The 20,721-nt window shown below is 43.6% G+C and overlaps 1 protein-coding gene across 2 annotated transcripts; it reads left to right on the forward strand.

Moving 5' to 3' along the window:
• Positions 1 to 94: 94 nt before the first annotated feature.
• Positions 95 to 20,496, forward strand: SLC35F2 (solute carrier family 35 member F2). Of its 2 annotated transcripts, XM_066989829.1 has the most exons (9): positions 281 to 434; positions 1,477 to 1,539; positions 5,524 to 5,699; positions 6,251 to 6,378; positions 11,440 to 11,599; positions 13,064 to 13,220; positions 14,021 to 14,073; positions 14,728 to 14,882; positions 19,012 to 20,493. In XM_066989829.1, the coding sequence occupies exons 3-9, from the start codon at positions 5,555 to 5,557 to the stop codon at positions 19,228 to 19,230; spliced, it is 1,017 nt and encodes a 338-aa protein (XP_066845930.1). In that variant the 5' UTR covers positions 281 to 434; positions 1,477 to 1,539; positions 5,524 to 5,554; the 3' UTR covers positions 19,231 to 20,493. The 2 variants fall into 2 exon arrangements, with proteins under 2 accessions (XP_047934163.2, XP_066845930.1); XM_048078206.2 differs by lacking the exon at positions 1,477 to 1,539 and having other exon boundaries at positions 95 to 434; positions 19,012 to 20,496.
• The last annotated feature ends 225 nt before the right edge of the window (positions 20,497 to 20,721 follow it).

Consider the following 20,721-nt stretch of genomic DNA (forward strand, 5'->3'; position numbering starts at 1 on the left):
ATGGGGTTCATCAGCGTGAACTGGAGACTTGGCGGAGCTGTGGCAGAGATCGGGGAACGACTCAAACCCAAGTCTTTAGGGTAACTTTGTTGTACCAGGAGGAAAGCAGGGCTTGGGCACTCCCGCTACGCAGGCACGAAACCGCACAAGCCTCCCGCCTCACGACGAGCCCTGCCCCGCCTGGGGGCGGCTCCTCGGCGGGCACAAAGCTGGGCCCGGCCTCCAGCAGGCTGGGCCAGGCCAGGCCAGGACCGGCAGGCAGCGCCCCGGAGCTCCTTTCCTCACGGCGGGCACGGGGCTGCGGGGCAGCGCCGCGCCATGGAGGCTGCCGGGGCTGGAGCCGAGGCCGAAGCCGGGGCTGAGGCGCCCCAAGAGGCCGCCGCTGCCCCTCGGCGCCGGCTGCTGGCGCTGCTCGGGGCCAAGCTGTGCACATGGTGAGTCGGCGGCCGCCGGCCTCCACGTGGAGCCGGGCTGCTCGCCGAGCCGCTCGGCCCCCTCGCTAACGGGGGAAGGCTGCGGGTCTTCGGGGGCGAGCCTGGGGGGGGGGGAGCGGGGAGCAGGGAGCGGGAGCGGAGCCCCGCTGAGGGAAGCCCGAGGGGGAGCGATGTGCTGCAGCTCCCGGCGCTGGGAGCGGCGTGGCGCGGGTCCGGGATGCGCTGGGGTTGTTGGGTTGGTTTTGGTGGGTCTCGTTTAGTGTTATGTCTTCCTCTTCAGCCTCTTTTTATCGGCGTTGTGGCAAAGGGGGGTGGGGAAGGCAGGTAATAGAACGAAATACCCGAGAGAACAAAATACCTGAGAGTGCGGAGTCCACAAAGACCAAGGTCCCTCATCCCTTGAATCAGCTTGGGACAGAGCCCCAGGAAGGTGTGTCACCTCCCCTGGCAGCACTGGTAAAGCACAGAAAATCTGGGGGGAGAAGCCCACCAGGCCGTGCAGGTGCCGCACGCCTTCGTGTGCTGGCCAAGGGCTGCCTTCAGCGAGCACAGACTGCCTCCTCCTGCACCCAGCCCGCAAGAACTACCCCTTGCCCACAGATCTGGCCTTCATCTGGAGGGGATCTCTGTTTAAAAGCCTTTTTAGGGCTCCAGGTGAGTCTCTGTGAAGCCCTGCATCAGGTACCCTCAGCTGACAAACAGGAGGTGCTGGCTGTCCTGCCAGCATCACGCTGAACACCTGAAAGACACAGGGCTGTGTGCGGTCAGGTACAGACCTATTCCAGAGGGTAAAACCCATCTTTCTGTTCTTGGTTACAAGTTTTTCATCTTCCAGTTGCTCCTGCATGCTAGGAATGCCCCAAAAGGCAGGATAGGACTGGAATGAGCTGCTCAGTAACCTCACCTGTGCTAGTAGTTTTGCCAAAATGTTGCCAAAGGGCTGTACTGAGTCTGTTGTTGGTACTTGAAAGAAAATAAGTAGCTCTCTCTGACTTCTTCAAGGTCTTCTCTGTGTTACTGAATTGAATTTTTTTTTTTCCAGGTGGTTGGAGGCTCAGCCACCTGAGATTTCTTAGAAGCCTGAGTATACGGAGGTTTAATACTTGTATGTAATAAATGAGTTGGACTGTTTGTTTTGTTGTTGTGGGTTTTTTTTTTTTTTAAGCTAAAATACATGGGGGAAAAAACATAGAAAGCATACTTTCTGGTTCTTAAAGCAAAACATTTTTTTTTTCCTCCAGTTCCTTACCTCTCCAGTTCCGTACCTTTTACGAATTAAATTGACCTTGATTTCAAAATAGAGCATTGAAATACTGAAAAGTTTAATTGGAGAAAAACTTTTTCTCTCCTGAACTATCTACTCATCATATTGGAATATGGCTTCAGTCTGAACCTGCATTTTCGTGTGCAGTGTGAGATTCTTCAAATGAAAGTCTGTCTCCTTTTTGTTTTTCTTGTTCAGGAAGGGGTCAGTAGTAGTTAAAGCTGAAATGTGAGTAAGCTGTCTACATAAGGTGTTGCCAAGTGTTACCTGTTACTGTTTAACTGCTGGCATAAATAAATCTTAATTACTGAAAGGAAAGCAGTATTTGTTTTAGTGGCGAAAAAATCAGATTAAAATTATAGGGTTTATTAAAATAGCCAATGAAACTGTTAACAGTGGGCCTAACAGATTTTGACTTCCTCAGATACAGACTCTGAATGTATTTTAGTATCCTGGGATATTTTTCTCTGCGTTTCACATGGAGCCACAGAAAGCCACTCTGGCTTTCTCATGATGTTGAGAGCTGCACACTGAATAGGCTTGGTCAGCACTGGCCTCCTACAGACCTCTGTGGGAAATCATCGTATGTTCTGCAAATCTGAGAAGGGCTCAGAGCTGCTTACAGGTATAGTCAGATAAGATACACTGTCTAAAGGGAGAGGAGAAGTAATTACTGAGTAGCCAATTACCAAGCAGTAAAAAAAACCAGAACACCCTCCTCAAAAAAATACAACAACAAAACAAAAATACTACCAAAAAAATAAGCTATAAAGCTAAAAGGCCATTTCAGACCACTTACCTTGTGTCACCAGAGTCCCAAGTGGTTTAGTCCTTACCAATGCATTTAAAAACAAACAAAAAAAGAAGAGAGGACCAATTTCTGGCATGGAAAAGTTAATATATTTTAAGAAAAGGTGAATTATTAATAAGAATCACAGTAATCGATAGTCATGTCAATACTAGAATGAAGGGAAGCACATCTCAAGCATTTTTCCCATGAGAAATTGTCTTGCAAAATGAAACCCCTAGGATTTAGTTTACTCTCAAATTTTTGCAGAGGAACACTTTGTGGAAAGGTTTTTTTATATGTTGCTGGCATTTGGTGAGCACTGAACTCCTAAAACTCAAGTAAAGCACTTGAGCATGCATTTAACACGAGTAACCTTACTGTGTCAAACCGCTGCCTCGCTGCCACGTCACGCTGCAGGCACCTTGTGGCCGTCCCACTTGGAAGAAGTTCACTTTGGCACCTGGATAGATGGAGTGAGGAGAAAGTGCTGCTGCTTCCCGGCAGGTGTGCACCTCGTCGTGGCGTGGGGCATCCATGCAAGAGGCTCGTGTTGTATGCATGGCTGAGAAAGCTGCCAGAAATGCAGCGTTAGGGGGTTCTCAGGACGTTTTTTGAGGACGGACTTCTACCATCAGTGATCAGCCTCTGTATTTGCCTCATTTGATCTCAGTGTTTTGAATCTGTTCAGAGAGGGGAAAGACAAATCCCTGAGTTAAAAAGGACAAAAATAAAGGCGGCAGGGTGAGGCTGACTGCCTGCCTTATCAGAAGCCCCCAGCACTGCAGAAGCGAGCGCTGTAGGAGTGCCTGGGCACACATTAACAAAATAGCAATGCTTGCTGGTGCAGTAACCACCAAGCAAACAGTCCTGCAGATTCTGGCCCTGGTTCTCTTCCCACCTGCAAAAATACAGAGAGAGAATTCCCTAGGTACTTGAAACTGGAGAAACTTAGTTATTATGAAAGCTGAGGATCAGTTCCACTGAGACAACCAGATCATCCTTGATTTTGAGAAATGAAGCTGATTTTGAAGCTGATTAATGCTTAGCAAATTTGAATGACAGCATATTTTCTCTCAGCCTCTCACCAGAGCTTGGTCAGTACCCAGTTGGCGAAAACACCGTGCAGGTAGAGTCCAGGCTTCTTCTGTAAAGAGAGTGTGATAGTTTAGGTGAAGCAAAGCTGCCTCTTGCATAGCTTGGGAGGATGTTTAAAAACCTGCTCCACAGAAACCCATATTAAACAGGCCAGCTGCCTGCGGGGTGGTGTTGCCTGTGCTGCTGAAACCCCATTTTCCCTTACTCTCGTTCACCACCTTAGTTCTTCCTTGATATTTCAGTGGCTCTTCTCTCCTCTTACCACCTACGAGAGGAGCCAGAGTTCACAGGGCTGGCAAAGGGAGAGCCGGGAGCCGTGCTCGTGTCTGCTGGAGAGAAGAGGTAGTCTCAGCTCTGAAATTCTTAATTAAGAATTCTTCTTAATGGCACCTGATGGCCTGAATTCTTTGGGTGTACGTAAAGGGACATTTCTGCATCGGTCTGAAGGATTAGCTGGAATGTGTGCACAGTCTTTGCTAATTTGTTCACCAGATGGTACTTGCTAGAATGAAAAGAAAGCCAGTATGACAAAAATGGGATAGCTCCAAAGCTTTTTTTTTTTTTTTCCGACAACCACTCCTTCTGCTTTATGTGCATTTTACAGCAGTATTCACAGTTAATGCTGTGCCACAAAGTAGCCGTGATGAATTTCTATCTGAAACATGGTTTCCCTTGCTTACTTCAGCCTTCCAAATGCTGGAAACGGGAATGTTTGTTCTTTCATGGGCCAGAAAGAGGCGTTCGCACCAGGCTGGATAGGATCTGAAAGGTTGCCACAAGATCCATGAATATTTGCAGTGTGGATGTGCACTGTTGCTAGGATGTTCAAGGCAAGCTGTGGCAAAACATGGGCCTCGTGTCTCTTGGAAGTGCAGCCCTGCTGGACTTCAGAGATTTGCTGTCTCATCAGAATGGATTTGGAGACGGCAGTGTGTTTAGCAGCATTTTTAAAGGTGGATGGGCCTTGGTGTCAGGCTGGGCTGAAAATGAAATGCAGGCGGCTGAATTTGACTCCGTGCAAAGATGATGTGTTCATTCCAAGAGAAGGGATCGATTGCATGGTTTGAGTTGGCGTTAGCACCCCAGAACACACCCTTCCTACGGATGCCATTAGCAGACGGATTGCACACCGTGGCTGGGTCATCTGGTAATTACTGCGTTGGAGTCACACGCGTTGGAAAAACAACCAGTGTCCGTCCTGTGGTGTGTCTGGCACGCGGGAGTGACTTGGAAATTATCAGTGGAGAGCTGTGGGCACAGGATAGGTGCAAAATCCTAGTGGGGATGCTCTTTCCTTGCTCAATTACTCTGTAGCAACAAATGAATCAGTCGTGCAGGCAGTTAAATTGTCATCGGTAGTCTTCAGAGTAAACAAATTAAATGTGAGCTTGTGCAGACCCACGCAGGCAGGGCAGCATCGAGCCAACCTTGCTGGACAGCATCCGTGAGAAGGCAAGCGGGGACCAGGGTGGCACGACTGCATAGCTCCAGTGGCAGGAAAGCCAGCCCCACCACAGGATACACAGCGATCTTTGCGTGCCTTTATTCACCTGGGAACATCTGGAATAGCCCAAGGCCACTTCATATTAAGCGAAGAATCGCTGCTAGAAGAGCATGAGGTCTCTCACGATGAGAACAGATCCTCTGGTTGGGCTGAGCCTGCCTGGCTGAGCTGCGTGCAGATCCTTGCAAATGTTTTGCAGTTTCCATTACTGCTGGGTCGGGCTGGCCTCACCTGTTTTTACTGGCTGTCCTGAGGTTGGATGAGGTCTGTGTAGACAGAGCACCGCTTGCTGCTGAAATGGAGGAACACTGATAGGCAGTGAAAAAAGAATTGCCAATCTAAAAAACGCCTTTTTCCCTGTACAATAACCAAACATCCTCAAAACCAGTTTGAACATTTGGTTCTAAGCTTACTGTGTTGTCTCTTATATTTACAGGCATATTCTGAAAACCGTCCTCCTGGGCCAGATGCTCTCCTTGTTTATCTGTGGGACTGCTGTTACAAGCCAGTACCTAGCGGAACAATACCAAGTGAATACTCCCATGTTGCAAAGTTTCATCAACTATGTTTTGCTTCTTCTAGTTTATACAACAATACTGGCATTTAGGACTGGTATGTGAAATATGGGACGGGAGATTATGCTGCTTTTGTTTTTCTTTCTCTTCTACATTTTCCTTTCAGATTTTGAAACTAAAGAACTTACTCAATATTTGTCCTCTTTTTTTAAAGATCCTGCTGAAATTCCTGCCTTATAATAACACATGGGAATGAATTTTGTAGGTTAAATGTGCAGTTAATTAGATTTCACTTCATATCTGCTTAAAATTGTTTCTTTGGTTTTAAGTCCTGTGTTATATTAGGAGAAAGGCTTTTTTTTATGGTTTTTTTTTTTTTTTTTAACCAGAGGCTATTTAATATTGTTCCTATATTATTAATTTACTCTTTAAGCATTCCTAATTTTTTTTTTCTTTTCACATGGAATGATTTCTGTGCTTTTCACTATTTGTATTGTTTTTTCCCAGGCCACATTTTGCTGTTGTTGTACCTTTCTTAAGCAGGGGCAATCCAAACTGAACACCTCAGTATTACTTAGGCTTCTAAAAAGCACGTTTCCTTCCTTTCCATGCAAGGAAGCACGTTGATTGCTGCTTTCTTCTAAACAGGCGATGACAGTCTTCTTAAAATTTTGAAGCAGAGGTGGTGGAAGTACCTGTTTTTGGGACTGGCTGATGTCGAAGCCAATTACACGATTGTGAAAGCCTACCAATACACGACCCTCACAAGCGTGCAGGTAAGGACCAGTCTCTATTTGGACTGCTGCTTTGATTACAGTTTTGGTCTTGTTTCTGAAATGAGATTCACAGGACAGATAGGGAAGCTATTTAAGCCTGAAAAAGCTTTTCAATATCTATTTTCTCTGCAGTACAAAGAAGAGCATCCTGCCTCATGAATAACATTTCCAGGAAGCTGGGAAAATTGGCTGGTATTACCCAGTGCCAGCTCTTGAGTTGAACTCTAATTATTTTGATAGAAAGCACTTCTGAGAGTTTGCTGACAGCCACTCAGGTGTTTTTTTTGTTTTTTGTTTTGTTTTTATTTTCATGAGACAGAATAAAGATTTAGGACTGGATAACACTGACTCAGCTCGGGTTCTTGCTGATGGGAGCGAAGTGGATCTCCTACCTAGTCCGAGAAGCAGTGGGAGGCTTTGTGCGATGTAATCCCACATGTGAGGACATACTGGAAGTTAGCTGGTGTTTCTGACCGTGCAGCAACGCGTTCAGATGTGGCACTTCAGACCCCTCTCTGCGAGAGATGGGAGGGAAGTGTGCTGGGCACCCAAAATGCCAGTTAACAGTAATGTCCCTTGCAGTGCCAGTGCTCGGTGCTGCATCACTGCACCAGGACACGTCTCCTGTCCTGAAACAGCAGGAGGACCAAGGGTGCAGTTTTTCTTACCCTGCATGGACATCAGCTGCTTCTGCTGGGACAAGGAGGGGACAGCGCGGCAGCAAGAGCAGAGGGCGATGGAGCTGTGCCAGCCTATGGCTGCTGTTACCGATGGTGGATCTGTGGCTTGGATCATGGCCCCGTTTACCTGAATAAAGGCATAAGGTGTGATACAGAATTAGCTGTTCAGTGAAAAAGAGTGTTTAGGTATCAGTTTTACAGAGTAAAAGTAAGTGTTCAAAGTAACAAGGGTTAATATTTAAAAGATTTACCTGTAAAGCAATAAACTCCTGTGGTCTGGGCTCCTTTTAGAGAGCTGCAGTAACTTTTTCTTGCACTGCTAAAAGAGCAGTAATGTTCCTTATGGGTTATTATTGTCACATTTCCACTGTGTAATTAAGTGTTATGGCTCATTGAGCCTTTAATTTACTTACAAATAATGCCTCAGAAATTAGTCTAAAGAATGACATGTTTCAGTCTCAAGACTAAGCTAAGCTGATAATTGAGACACTGTTTGATCATGTACTTTACTGCTGGAAAAGACAGGACTTTGATCCAAATTCTCAGCAGTAATAAAGCTGTTCCCATGACTTCTTTCATGGAAATTAAGAAAGAATAGGTACAGTGGGTCATCGAGTTCAATTGCCAGATTCAAGCATTTGCTGAACCTTTTTTGCTTGTGATAATCTCCAGACTGATGCTTCAAGTGCCAGTTCAGCAACTGTGAATTTGCTGCAACTGTCAGTTGCAGCCAGGTTTCTTGTACATTTTCTGGAGTTCTCAGGTTCTCAGCACTGTCAGAAACGAGATTCAGGACAAGAAAAGCCAGTGATTTGCTCCAGTACAAGGCTTTGGCTATCTGTCAGCAGCAAGCAGTTCAGCCGTTACATTAGAATCTGTGGTTCAGAGCTTCTGGCCTTAGTAGCGGCTGTAAATGGATGCCCAGGGAGTGAAAGAGCAAAGCAGGAGTATGTGAAACCTTCCCGAATACAGTGAGATCACTGTGAAAATGCTGGCGGGCTGGAGCTTCAGCTCAGCCCAGTGGTTTTCTTCAAAGATAAGTTTCCGCTCAGCAAGGAACTTCCATGTATTTTCACGCAAACACAGGGAAAGAAAAAAGGTTTTCTTTAGTTATCAAAAGCTAGCATTGCAAGGAGGGGTTTGGGAGATTTTTACAGAGATAACATCAGGATGGCAGCTCTCTGCTCTGTAAATACAGAGAAAGACTTTGGTCTCAGCCGCAACTCCTTTTGTAGGGCTGTGGCTGAGACTTCCTCAGTGCTGGTATGCTCCTGGCTGGAGGCAGGACCTGACTGTGCTGTTGTTTGACCACATATTTCTCAGCAAAAAGCAAGCAGTGCAGCTGTGGCTTCGTGTTTTCAGCACGTTATGAGGCACGATTAGCATTTTCTCCGTTGATAATTCAGGTGGGGAAATTTTGTAGGCAGAATAGCTTGTGCAAGAGTCTGAACCTCAACAGGAGAAACTGCGGGGTGAGCCCCTGGGGCTCAGCTGGAGGCTGCCCTTTGGAAGGCATGTGGGGAAGTGAGCAGCGGGAGCCGGTGAGCTTTAGTGCTCTCAAAGCTGTCTGGAGCTGGCAGTTACAACAAACCAGCAACCTCCAGCAATCTGTGATAATTGATTAACCGCGTATTAAAACGCCTTTTAATAATTTACTCACCCTACCTTTAAAACCTTCTTATAAACAGTGTGGCCAAAGCCTGGCTTGAGGCAAAACACTTGTAAATCAAATCAACAGGTTATCTTCCCCCCGCCCCGTGTAAAGATACAGGCTAGGATTGAGGAAGATGAGAGTTTGCTGAGACTCTACTGGCAATAGTAATCAGAACCGCGGTACTGCCGTAAGTGTCATGAAGCTGGAATAAATAAACTTCATTCTTTTAATTGGTTCCATTGACACAATTCATTGCGATGTTGCATCTGCTTTGCACTTCTTTGATCTTGATCCTGTACAGAAGAGAGCATTTTCCACCAAAGAGCTTAGTAACGTAGTAGATGAAGGGAAGTCAAGACCCAGTAGTTGGAAATCAGATTTTTTTTGGCTGTAATTGGGGGTAATTGTCCCCTGCAACAGATTACCAGCGTGTGTTCTTCATCATTTGGTGCCTGCATGTCCTGGCTGCTAGTCCACTAACCAGGATGCTGTAGCTCTACAGCATGTTATTGGTCTGGATGCAGCAATTCCCCATCTGGTGTTACTGAAAGAGGACATTATCTACTACTTCCTTACATCCTAATTAAGTATTTTTTTTTACTGAAGGTTTTTTTCTTCCGCTCTTTCTGTTTGGGTTGAAAAACTGCTTGGAGGTTAGAATGCTGCATGGTAACAACTCAATAAATGGGGAAACGAAAGCTTACTTATTAACAGAAGAGGTGTCTACTATGAGGGGGGTAAACATTTTGCTCCTTTATTTTTGTAATATTTCTTCATTTCCATGATTACAACTTCACACCAGAGATCTTTGGTTAAGACTCAGTGCTTTCAAATACATTTCTGTATTCAGGACAGAAGTGCTTCAGACCAGAGGTGAAAAAACAGAGTTATGAGAGCTAAATCATACATGTTGCTGAAACAGATAAATCGACACTTCTTGATACTTGTTAAAACGGCCAAATTCAGAGGAAGTCTTAGAAGTTTTTGTTGTTTTGGTGGTTTTTTTTTTTTGAACCCAGACAAAAGGTGAGGTAGAGAAAAAGGCTGATAAATAGATAGAAACTCACAGCACGATACTTTTTTGATAGAACAAAGTTGTATTGAAATACACGGTGTCATGTGTTATGACTTGTGTGCTTCTAATGTCTGATAATACAGCCTGGGCAAGTACCTGTGCTTTTACACAGACTTCCGAAGCTGAACAAGCTGGAGGCAATCCAAGAAACAAAGACAAATAAATGGAAGGATTAGAGAGAACCATTAGGATTTAATCTGTAACATCCCCCTTAATGCTGTGCTGGTAAGGCTTTAATATTTGTAGTTACAAATGTAAAAACAGACTTAAGAAAGTTAGGTTGTAATCCTTGTGGGTGATGGCTGAACTAACAGAAATAGAAGACCGTGGTGGTGGGTAGAAGCTGGCAGAAGTTGGACAGGAACATCACAGAAGGACTGGGGGCTCTTACCTTGATTTGTAATGCTTCTGCCACAGTCCTAGAGACCTGAACCTAACACTTTGTATTGACTTCAGGAGGCCAGGTTTTAAGGGTTGACATTTAAGAGTAATTTGTGAGCAGTCTTTGGAAGGCTGACTATCTGGTCTGCAATAGCCTGGTCCCTTCTATATGGTACTCAGAAAATCCACCTCTTTTTTCCCTAGACAAATTTGGAAACAAAATCTATTTTGTCGAATTAAATATTGAACCAATTATGATTAGCTCAGTGTTCTTGGTATTATTTGGTTATTATAGAACATTAAGTCCGTTTTATGCTGCTACCTATTTTTCTGCGTTAAGTGGTTAGCTAATTTTTGATTTTTATTTTTTTCCCCATAACGTGGGTGAGGCTTACAGCAAGGTAAAGATATGAAAGATTTGAGGAACACACAGGGAGGGGGTCATGAAGAAAGGAAAGAGAAGTCAGTGTCAGTGTTTGTCATGGAGTGCAGACATCCTTGAACTTTGGCTGTTAAATCTGCTCAGCGCAACGTCTGCAAACACATCGGAAGTGCTTCTGAACTCCAGCTGCCTTGTGTGTCTTTGCTGCCATGGCACGGATAAATTCCAGTTACCTGCTTCTGGCTGAGGTGGGCTGAAAAAACACTGGTGGATTGTACATGACTTTGAGAAGCTGGAAGATTGTGAAGATGGCTTGGAAAACCTCTTCTTCCCATCCTGTTTTCCTTCCACCAATTTAGCACATGGCTTCCAGCACGTGTACCAATGCTTTTTCAGTAGGATCCACTTGAAGAAAAAAAAAGTAACCTAACTGCAGGGTCCGATTTTTGCCTTACTCACTTTGCTGTAAAATCAGATCAGCTGTATCCGTTAGCAGGCCCAGATTGGTGTGGGTGAACCACCTCCTTGTATTGGTGTCACGGGAAGCAGCGTGGTTTCAGTGCAATGTCCTAGCATTAATTTGTGAAGCTGCTAAGATTGATGAGATCCATCACTGGAAGAGTTTCTAGGTCAGTGAGAGAGGGGACAGTGCTTCCTCTCCCCCTCCCCAAGACCCCTTTGCTCTCAATGTACTTTTCATGTTAAAATGTTGGTCAGACCCCTCCTGCATTTAAACGAATCCACATTTGTTGTTTTTTTTTTTTTTTTGTGTGGTTTTCAGTAACATCTGGTGATGCTGGAAGATAAAATCCTGAACGTTTGCTTTCAGGATAGTGAAATCCAGATTTGGGATAGGCTTCTAGTGAAACTCATTTCTCTGTGCTCACAGCTACTGGATTGTTTCGGGATCCCTGTGCTGATGGCTTTGTCCTGGTTCATTCTCCGTGCAAGATACCGACTGATCCATTTTATCGCAGTTGCCGTCTGCTTGCTGGGTGTAGGAACAATGGTGGGTGCAGACATTTTGGCAGGGAGGCAAGACAGTGAAGGTAAGGAATTGCTTATCACGTGGGGGAAAAGTGGGGTCACGGTTTCCATGATTGTCCAACTTGCAAAGGAGAAAGAGAGGCAAATGCAGGGGGAAAGGATGTAGTTTTATTTTAAGAAAAGGAGAAGACACTGCTATTTGTATTTCTTCTTCAAGAAGATAGTGGCTGAGGAGACGTTGGTTTTATAGAGAGCTGAGAAATTTTGTTTGCTTGTGGTTTTGGATTATTTCTTCCACCTTAAAAAGGAAACACTCATGTTAAGCTTAAATTTTGCTGCTCTTTATGAAACCTGATGAAAGGCCTTTTTCTTGAAAGCTTGTTCATTTTACTTGTGATATGGTCTGATAAAAGATGCTTCGGACTTCTCTCGTGGGCAGTTTTCTCTGAGCACAAATAGCAAACCAGAAGCTACCTGCCAACAGGCTCACTTCTCTGGTTGTCTTTGGCAGACCCAGCAGAAATAGTCCCTGTGTCCCCAAGGTCCCCAGCCTGGAAAGTGCTGTCCTATGGCATGAGAGCAAGAGGAGCTGGGAGGAAGGATGCCCAGAATCCCAGTGATCTTACCTTGAATAAGAATTGAGAATTTCCAGAGCCAGAGGGTATGAGGCAAGGCAAATTTCAGAGGGACAGGAAAGTAGCATTGCCTTCATCAGGCAGTGTAAAGCTAAGCCTGTTGGGGTCACAGCTGTAGGTAAGGTAGAAAGACAAACTGAGGTTTAGCTGTGATGCTGTGTGCTACAAACCTCTTGGCCCTAAGGGAGAAAAACCCTCTTTCCCTTACACTTTAGACCTGTTGCGCACAACTCACTGACCTGCATGTCCTTACTATTGCTTACCCCATATTCCAGACATATCTGCAGTGATTGCCAGCTGGCTCAGGGAAGGAAATTTTAAATCAATTCAAGGATTTAAACAACAGCAATTGCCTCGCTGTTCAGCTGATGCATAACGGCATTTGCTTGATGACCGATTGTATTACAGGGAGTCCCATTTGCCCAGTATACACATAGCACAGCGTGACACCTGATACCACCTGTCTGCAGCGCCCACTTAAGATCTGTCGTAAGCTTGAAGCTCAGTCCAGGTCCTGCTGAAATCAATAGATGGATTTTTGCCTTATGGCAGAAGGTGGGATGGTGTTGAGAAAAGGCAGAGAGCATCTCTGACCTGGACTTTGCAGTTCCGACAGCGCCTAACGTCAGCAGAAGCAGACCTGGACCTACACAGCAGCTTGGGCAGGATGTGATTTAAATGCCAAGTTCAGCTCCTTCCGGACTGTGCAGGGGGATGCGAGCAGTTAGCCAGCAACTCGCCTGCACACAGATGCTTCCTTCCCCCCTACCCTGAAAAGCGCAAGGAAAATAGAAATGCTAGAGATAAATTTGCTTGTCTATTTAAGGAAAGTTTTTTAAAACAAAAGTGTTTGCAGCATTACCCTTATTGTGGATTAATATTTCTGTACAGGAAGTGACGTGGTGATTGGAGATGTCTTAGTTCTTCTGGGTGCTTCTTTGTATGCCATATCTAATGTGAGTGAGGAATACATTGTGAAAAATCTGAGCAGAGTGGAGTTTCTAGGAATGGTGGGCTTGTTTGGGACTATTATCAGCGGTCTACAGCTGTAAGGATCTAATATTTATTTTAAAACTAATTAAGAATATTCTGCAGATGATTGCTTGTCTTCAATGAAATTTTGTTGTTGTTAATTCTTTGTTGCCTCTGCATTTGGGCTATCTTGGAGTCCTTCTATTTGAATTGTATTTTTGTTGCTGATCAGCATCCATTTTATATCCTTTTGGTTTGCACTGCTCTTATTACAGCAATTGTAAAGCTCAAATCCTACAGTTGAATACAAGTGATACTTGGCTTTATTTTCGATTTTGTTGACCTTCATGAGGACATGCAGTACGCTGAGGACTGCTTGCGGGAATGTGTTTCTTAATGGCTTTTCTCAGTGGATAGTTTTAGGAGATAATCATTAGCAGGAGGTCTTCCATATTAAACTTCAGTTTCAAATGAAGCCATGTATACTTTTACAAATAACCACCTCAGAGGAACAGACCACATACACTTAAGCCTATCTAATGAATTTTATGTTCCTCATTTCTCATCATTAGAGTTAATAATTTCCTCAAATTATATTTCACATAAAAAATGAATCTGAAGGATGAAAAGGCCTGGGAAGAAGGCATAAGAATTCAATAAAAGTGCTCTTGACTTTCAGGCACTTTAATTTTCAAGTCTTTCCTCATGCTTGTTAGAGGTTGGAGTTAGTGCCATTCAATAACATTTCAAACAAAAATTAAGGGATTACAAATCAAAATGTTTCTTGTATATTCTGTTAATTAAATTCTCTATTTGAATACAATATAATCTGTGTTTTTTTTTCTTTTTTTTATTATATCTTTTCTCTAACTCTAGAGCCATTGTGGAACATAGGGATATAATGAGAATTCAATGGAACTGGAAAATTGGTATGTGTATGGCAAAATGATGTGCATTTTTACAGAACACTGGAAAAATGATGATCATTTAGACTTGAAATGCTGGGGGTTTTCATTTCCTTTCTCTAGTTATTAAGTAACATTCATATTGTTGCACATTTATTTTCTGCAAACTTTGCAGTTCAACAAAGACATAAGGAGTGCAGGGTCGAACATTAGAACTTTGAGCTCAGATTTTGCATTTTACGTATAGCATGAAACCATTTTTCAAAATAAATTGCAAAAATCAACCCCCTTTAATCACAAACATGTTTGGTGTTAGAACACTGCAAGAATATTTTTCTCTTGTCCTTCCTAGATGAAATACTGGGAAAATGGGATCTGTGACACATTTAGATCTCAGAACTGTACATTATTAAGAAATATGGATCTAAATTTCTTCAGTCAGCTGTCATGTTAGCTAGGAAAGAACAATCTTGTATAGACAGTCATTTCTACAGTTCAGGGTAGTTTTGGAAGAGAAGTATTTTTGCTGTGTTTTTCTTAAATTTACATTTCCGTATCTTTTCGGAGACCTTATCCTGAAAGATGAACATACATAGTTTTGACACGTCTGAAGAGTATCAGTGTTCTTTAAACTCCTTATTCCACCCCTTAGGAGTCAATTGTCATCTTATTTTTCAGCGTTACTGTTCGCAGCGTTTGCCCTGTGTATGTTTGGGCTGTACAGCTTCATGCCAGTAGTGATTAAAGTTACGAGTGCAACCTCGGTCAACTTGGGCATTCTGACTGCGGACCTCTACAGCCTTTTCTTTGGACTTTTCCTGTTTTACTACAAAGTAAGTGACTTCTTTCTCTCACTATAGCTTACAGTAAGTTTTTCTCCAGAATTATAGATAGAGCACTTGAAGAGCACCTGAACAATTGTTTGCGCTTGTGAATTTCTACAGCTTGTACGAGTTGTCATTGACAGATGTCAGTCAGGACTCGTAGTTAATTACCTCATGGTGCACCATTAGGCAGTTAATGATTTTTTAAAACAATTTTACACTTCGTGGAATACATTAGTTGAGAGATGGTAAATAATTTCCTGAGGTAAATGGTGGAGTTCTTGCTGTACTCCCTGTGTGGAACTGTACTTTAGATTTGGTTCATCTCTCTGAGCGTCCAAAGGGAGGATTTGAATCTAACTGTCCTGAAAGAGTAGCAGTTTAGTGTGATTGACAGAAATCGTAGTTTTCTTTTAGAAATTTCATGTGTTCAGTACTACAAACGTCTCAGGAGAAGACTTGAACTCTCTCAGTACTGCTGCTTAGTAGTGAATAAAAGAACTAAAAAAGCGCAGATAAATATGTTTCTTATGCTTTCCAAAAGGCAATTACTTTTACTGCTCCCTAAAATACTTTTTGTAGTGCCTATTCAAGCTAAATGACAGTGCTAAAACGTTTCATCCCACCTTATGCTTTCCATCCAGAATCACTTGTGAGAATGTAGCTCGTTACAGCAACTGGAGAAGTCAAGTCAGTCGCTCAGTGACTGAAGGGGATCAGTGAGAAGCCTGTGAACTTTGCTTGAGACACTTAATTTGTGTTATTCCACGTGGTTACTTTCTCTTCAGCATTCTAGAGAGTCAGAAGCTTTTATGTTAGACTTGTTTCTGATGATGAAGGCCAATTTATTTTGTGGTAGAGAGGTCTGGTAATGGTGGGACGCAATGACAGCTAGATTTTCATTTTCAGAAGACTCCTGGCTCATCTTTCGTCCTTGCTTGGGTTCCAAAATTTGCTCCAAATTGCTAAAAACGACAAAGCATCCATTAAAAATGAATGTAGGAGATGAACTGTACTTACATGTTAAAAATACCCTTTCTAAGTCCCTTCCAAACATGTATTTCAGCACTAGATAGCTTAATTGAAGAAGTGATTATCACAGAGTCACGGAGTGGCTGAGGTTGGAAGGGACCTCTGGGGATCATCTAGCCCAACCCCCTGCTCAAGCAGGGTCACCTAAAGCACGTAGCCAGGATGGCATCCAGGAGGGTTTTGAATATCTTCAGAGAAGGAGACTCCACAACCTCTCTAGGCAACCTGTTACAGTGCTCCGTCACCCTCACAGCTCTCTCAGACTTTCCACATATGAGAGATGCTTCAGTCCCCTAGTCATTTCTGTGCCTCTGTACTGGACTCTTTGACATGTCCATGTCCGCCTTGTACTGGGGAGCCCAGGGCTGGATGCAGTACTTGAGGTGTGGCCTCCCCAGGGCTGAGCAGAGCGGGAGGATCACCTCCCTTGACCTACTGGCAACACTCTTCCGAATGCACCCCAGGATCCCGTTGGCCTTCTTGGCCACAAGGGTGCATTGCTGCCTCCCGGTCAGCATGCTGCCCACCAGGACCCCCAGGCCCCTCTGTGCAGAGCTGCTCACCAGTAGGTCAGCCCCCAGCCTGTACTGGTGCTTGGGGTTATTCCTCCCTAGGTGAAGGGCCCTTCTCTTTGTTGAACTTCATGAGGTTCCTCTTCACCCAAACCTCCAGCCTGTCCGGTCTCTGAATGGCAGCACGGCCCTCTGGGCTATCAGCCACTCTTCCCAGTTTTGTGTCATCAGCAACCTGGCTGAGGGTGCACTCTGACCCTTCATCCATGCCACTCATGATGAAGTTGAACAAGACCGGACCCAGTACTGACCCCTGGGGACACCTCTGACTAGACTGCACCTTATACATTATAAATCTATATTCATAATAGAAAAGAGGAAGAAGTAAGCAAGAGCTTTGGAAGGGACATAGTAAACTGTAGGAATTTTAGCTTATTTGGGGAAGAGGTTTTCCTGGGAACAGATCTTTCCATTATTAGCTACGGGGTGGCAAAAAGGAAAAATGAATTAGAGAAGACTCTGGGGATGTAGTGTGAGAGAATTTCAAGTACATGTTAACATGAAATTGCATCTGTGGTTAGAAACAACAAAATACCCAAAAAAGGGAGTAAAAGAATGCCACATCTTCTGTTGTCAGAGCGTCTGAGATAGTTTAGGAACCAAGCAATGATGGAGGCTGATTTTGGCAGGGCTTTAACATAACATTTCACAGCAGAAAGTTCAAGTTAGTTTTTTTTTCCCCTGTGGGGCAAAGGCACCAGGCAGGGCACCTCATGGATTAGAAAACATGCTGGACACAGAAATCTGCAAATAAAAATGCAATGAATCAAACTATTCAATAAAGAAAGATTTTCCCCATTACCAGATGATATTTCACAGTGAACCACTCAAGCCTTGACTGGGCTGCGGGCTTGAATGAGGCATGGAGAGCTCTGAGCTCCTGGTGTCTGAGCCTGCCGTGAAACAGAAGCTGCAGAAAAGTATAGTGGCTACAGCAGAGACTGAGCCCAGGAATTTGAGTTTTTGACTTGAGCACAGTGTTTTGGTGACACTGTCAACTTTTCAGCCCAACTAAATCCATTTAATGTGGAATGTGAATTTTGCATATCTCTTTTTAAGAGATAAGCTCTTTTTTTTTTCTTTTACTCCACTGCTAATCTCTTCTGTGCTTGTTCCTAATGAGCTCGTTATATACAGATATCTGCAGTCCCTCAAGAGATATTAAAGAAGGTCTCCAAGCGTTTCTGTTGTATAAACTCCTCTGGGAAGAGTATACTGCAAATACAGACACTAGATGGAGTTGCACTCCTCCAGTAACACCTCAACTACACTTCAGGCTTGGTATTGAATAAAGGGATATAAGCTGCACAGAGTAAAATCAGAATCCTCTCAGAGATGAGTTAATTCTGAGCAGCCTCAGGGTTCAGCATCAGGTATCGGAAGGCCAGGGTGCTTCAGCCTGCTTTTCCTTTTGCACAGTGCCTTCTGAAGGTTTCCAGGCCAAGTGACTACCAGCTAGGAATTGCAGTGCCTTAATTGTGGATGCCTCAGGTGGTTTTGGATCAGAGTCCAGTGCCATTTCAGCTCCATTCACTTCATCCAGCTCAGCTGCTTGACGAACCAGAACATATTTTTCGAAGAAATCTAAAGAAGCTAAGGAGATTTGGGTATATTTTGGAATTTCTCAGGCTGTGTTGAGAATTCAGACTGTCACCCCACAGTCTGGGTAAAGATACTGCTTCCACTGGCGTGACAGTAAGATGTAAGATGCACTATGTCCGTCATCCTACTCCTTAATCTGTGGTTTGGCAAAGACAATACAGAAGATTTTACCAAACTTGCTGAGAAAGTGTTCTTGGCTGTGCATAACTTGAGCACTTTGTGCTATTGAATTTGATGTTATGAAGTAAGCGTTTATTTTTCTTTCAAGGTGGATGGATCTTGGCAATTGTTAGGCTTTCAAAAGTCAAGTTGATAGTGATCCAAATGCCTGATGTTCCTCAGCAGTTCATATCCTCACCTCACACCACTGACTGCTCATTTCCAGTAGGGAGCAGAGATGCCCACCCTGTAAAAGGCACCACGGTCTCCATCTCTTCAAGAACTTGCTGGGTGTAGGGAACAAACCAATTTTGGACCAGTGATAACAGTTATTTGGCCCTGCAGTTGGTTAACAGTTGTGCAGAGAACCAACTGCTCTGGTGACTTGCAGTAGGAGGGAGAGATCCATCTCTTGCCAGGATGTGAAATATTTGTCTGTGTTGATAAAATACTCTCTGAGGGGAACAGTGTTTCAGCATTCACGTGTGAACAACTGTCCTTAGGTGTCACCACATTTGTTCTATCTATTAGGATTCCTATATATATTCTTTGCCCAACAGTTTTAAGGTAGAGTTGCAGAGAAAAACAGCAGCTTGAATCTACCAGTGAATAGAGCTGCTCATGTTTGTTTTCCAGACCTGAATGCAGAGTGTGGTGGTAATCCTTATTAAAATATTTTTAACAGGGAGGGTGGCTTTTGCCTTCTTAAAACAAGGCTGCATTTGCGTGTTTCTGCATCAGACAAGACTTAACGCGCTTTTTTCCTCTGCTAGTTTTCAGGTCTTTATATCCTGTCCTTCGTCATCATCATGGTGGGCTTCATCTTGTATTGCTCCACTCCGACTCAGACTGCAGAGCCCACTGCCATGCCGCAGCCACGCAGCACCGGCTTGGACAACGCTGGGCTGAAGCTTGAGGAGAACGACAACCAAACGCCGGTTGTAACCGTGCAGTTCACAAGAGACGAATCTGTGGTGGTCAGCACTGATTAAAAAAATGGCAGCGTTTCAACACAGAGCTTTTATTTTACTGCCAAAGTTTCCTTCAAATATTAATCTGGAGAACTGTTCTACTGCCAAGGCGCATGTCATGCTGCGCTGGTTTTAATGCACCGGATAGACTTTTTAAGGCCAGATCTTCAATCAGTGAAACTGTATTGATTTACCCTTGCAGAAAATCTGGCCCTATGAAGAAGACAGAGTAATATTTATGTGGAGTCTCTGGGAAGTGAGAGACTGTTATTTTTAAATACTTAATTAACTTAACAGCAAATGCTTGGGGGAAAAAGCCAAAGAATGTTCTCAGGTTGCTAACTGGAGCAAATATACTTTGTATTGCATTAGGGACCTAAATCTGCAAGATGCTGTAGGGGGGCTTCATGGTTCCCACTCCTCAGTGCCGGGTGCCCTCACATAGCATCTTGCAGAAGCCACTCTGCTTTTCATGGGATCTAGCGCTGCGAGCCGTGTTATGTGCACACACCTTCCACGTGCGGATGGACTTCGTTTATCTGCTGAAGGCTTTTGCTTCTGACATTCCAGCCAAATGTTTGTCTCTTCATAGTCCTGCATTCTTTGTTGCAGCTGGGGTTGCTGCAGAGAACAAGTATTTTATTTTTTAATTTTGCTTACACAGGCAGTTTGAGCCTGTGTTTTTATAATCCCTTCTTTTTCTCTCAGTAGCCTGCTCTTTGGTGCATTCCCACTAGGTGGAGGAGACAGACAGTCCTCTATCCCGTAAGAACTGATTTTACTTTTTTTTCTGGATGAAACAGCAAGTGTTTGAACTGAAGTTCACTTCTCAGTGAAGTTCTCCTTGAAATGGGACACATTTCTGCAGAACGATTTGAATAAAATTTGCATTTCTAAAAAATTTTTGAGGTCTTAGGCAATCCTCATTGCAACGATAATGACATAATCTCCCAAAGGTTAAATGCTTTCAGTAGATTCATTTGCAGTTTTACTCCCCCTCTTCATATTTACAATAAAATGATTTAAAATTCATGAAGCTGCAGTTTTCACATCAGTAAAACCATATGGGGATCTTTTTTGTACAAATCTTCACAGTTCAGGCGTATGAAGTAACAATGAATAAAGTTTTCAGCAGCTGAAGAGTTGGCTCTTGGTTTGTTTATTTTTTTAAGCTCAGATTTTTTTTTTTATTGCTCAAAATTATATTAGTTGATTTTACTGACCAAATGATTCTTTTAATGACTGAACGTCATACCATAATGACTAAACGTGACATTTCCTGAAGATACTGGTGATCAAATGAGAAAGACTTGGTTGTATGCTTCTGGTATAGTTTATTCAAGTAAAATGATTCAGCAAAAATCTTACCTGATTTATGTAGCAATATCAAACAAACTTTCAGCAGACAGTAAAACAACAGACATCATCTTTTCACTACGTAGTTCATGCACAGAAGGGTGAAGAGGTGCTGATGAAAAGCATTTGGGCCCCTTTATCTTTTGCTTTACAATT

Source organism: Anser cygnoides, chromosome 1, assembly GCF_040182565.1.
Source record: "Anser cygnoides isolate HZ-2024a breed goose chromosome 1, Taihu_goose_T2T_genome, whole genome shotgun sequence".
NCBI lineage: Eukaryota > Metazoa > Chordata > Aves > Anseriformes > Anatidae > Anser > Anser cygnoides.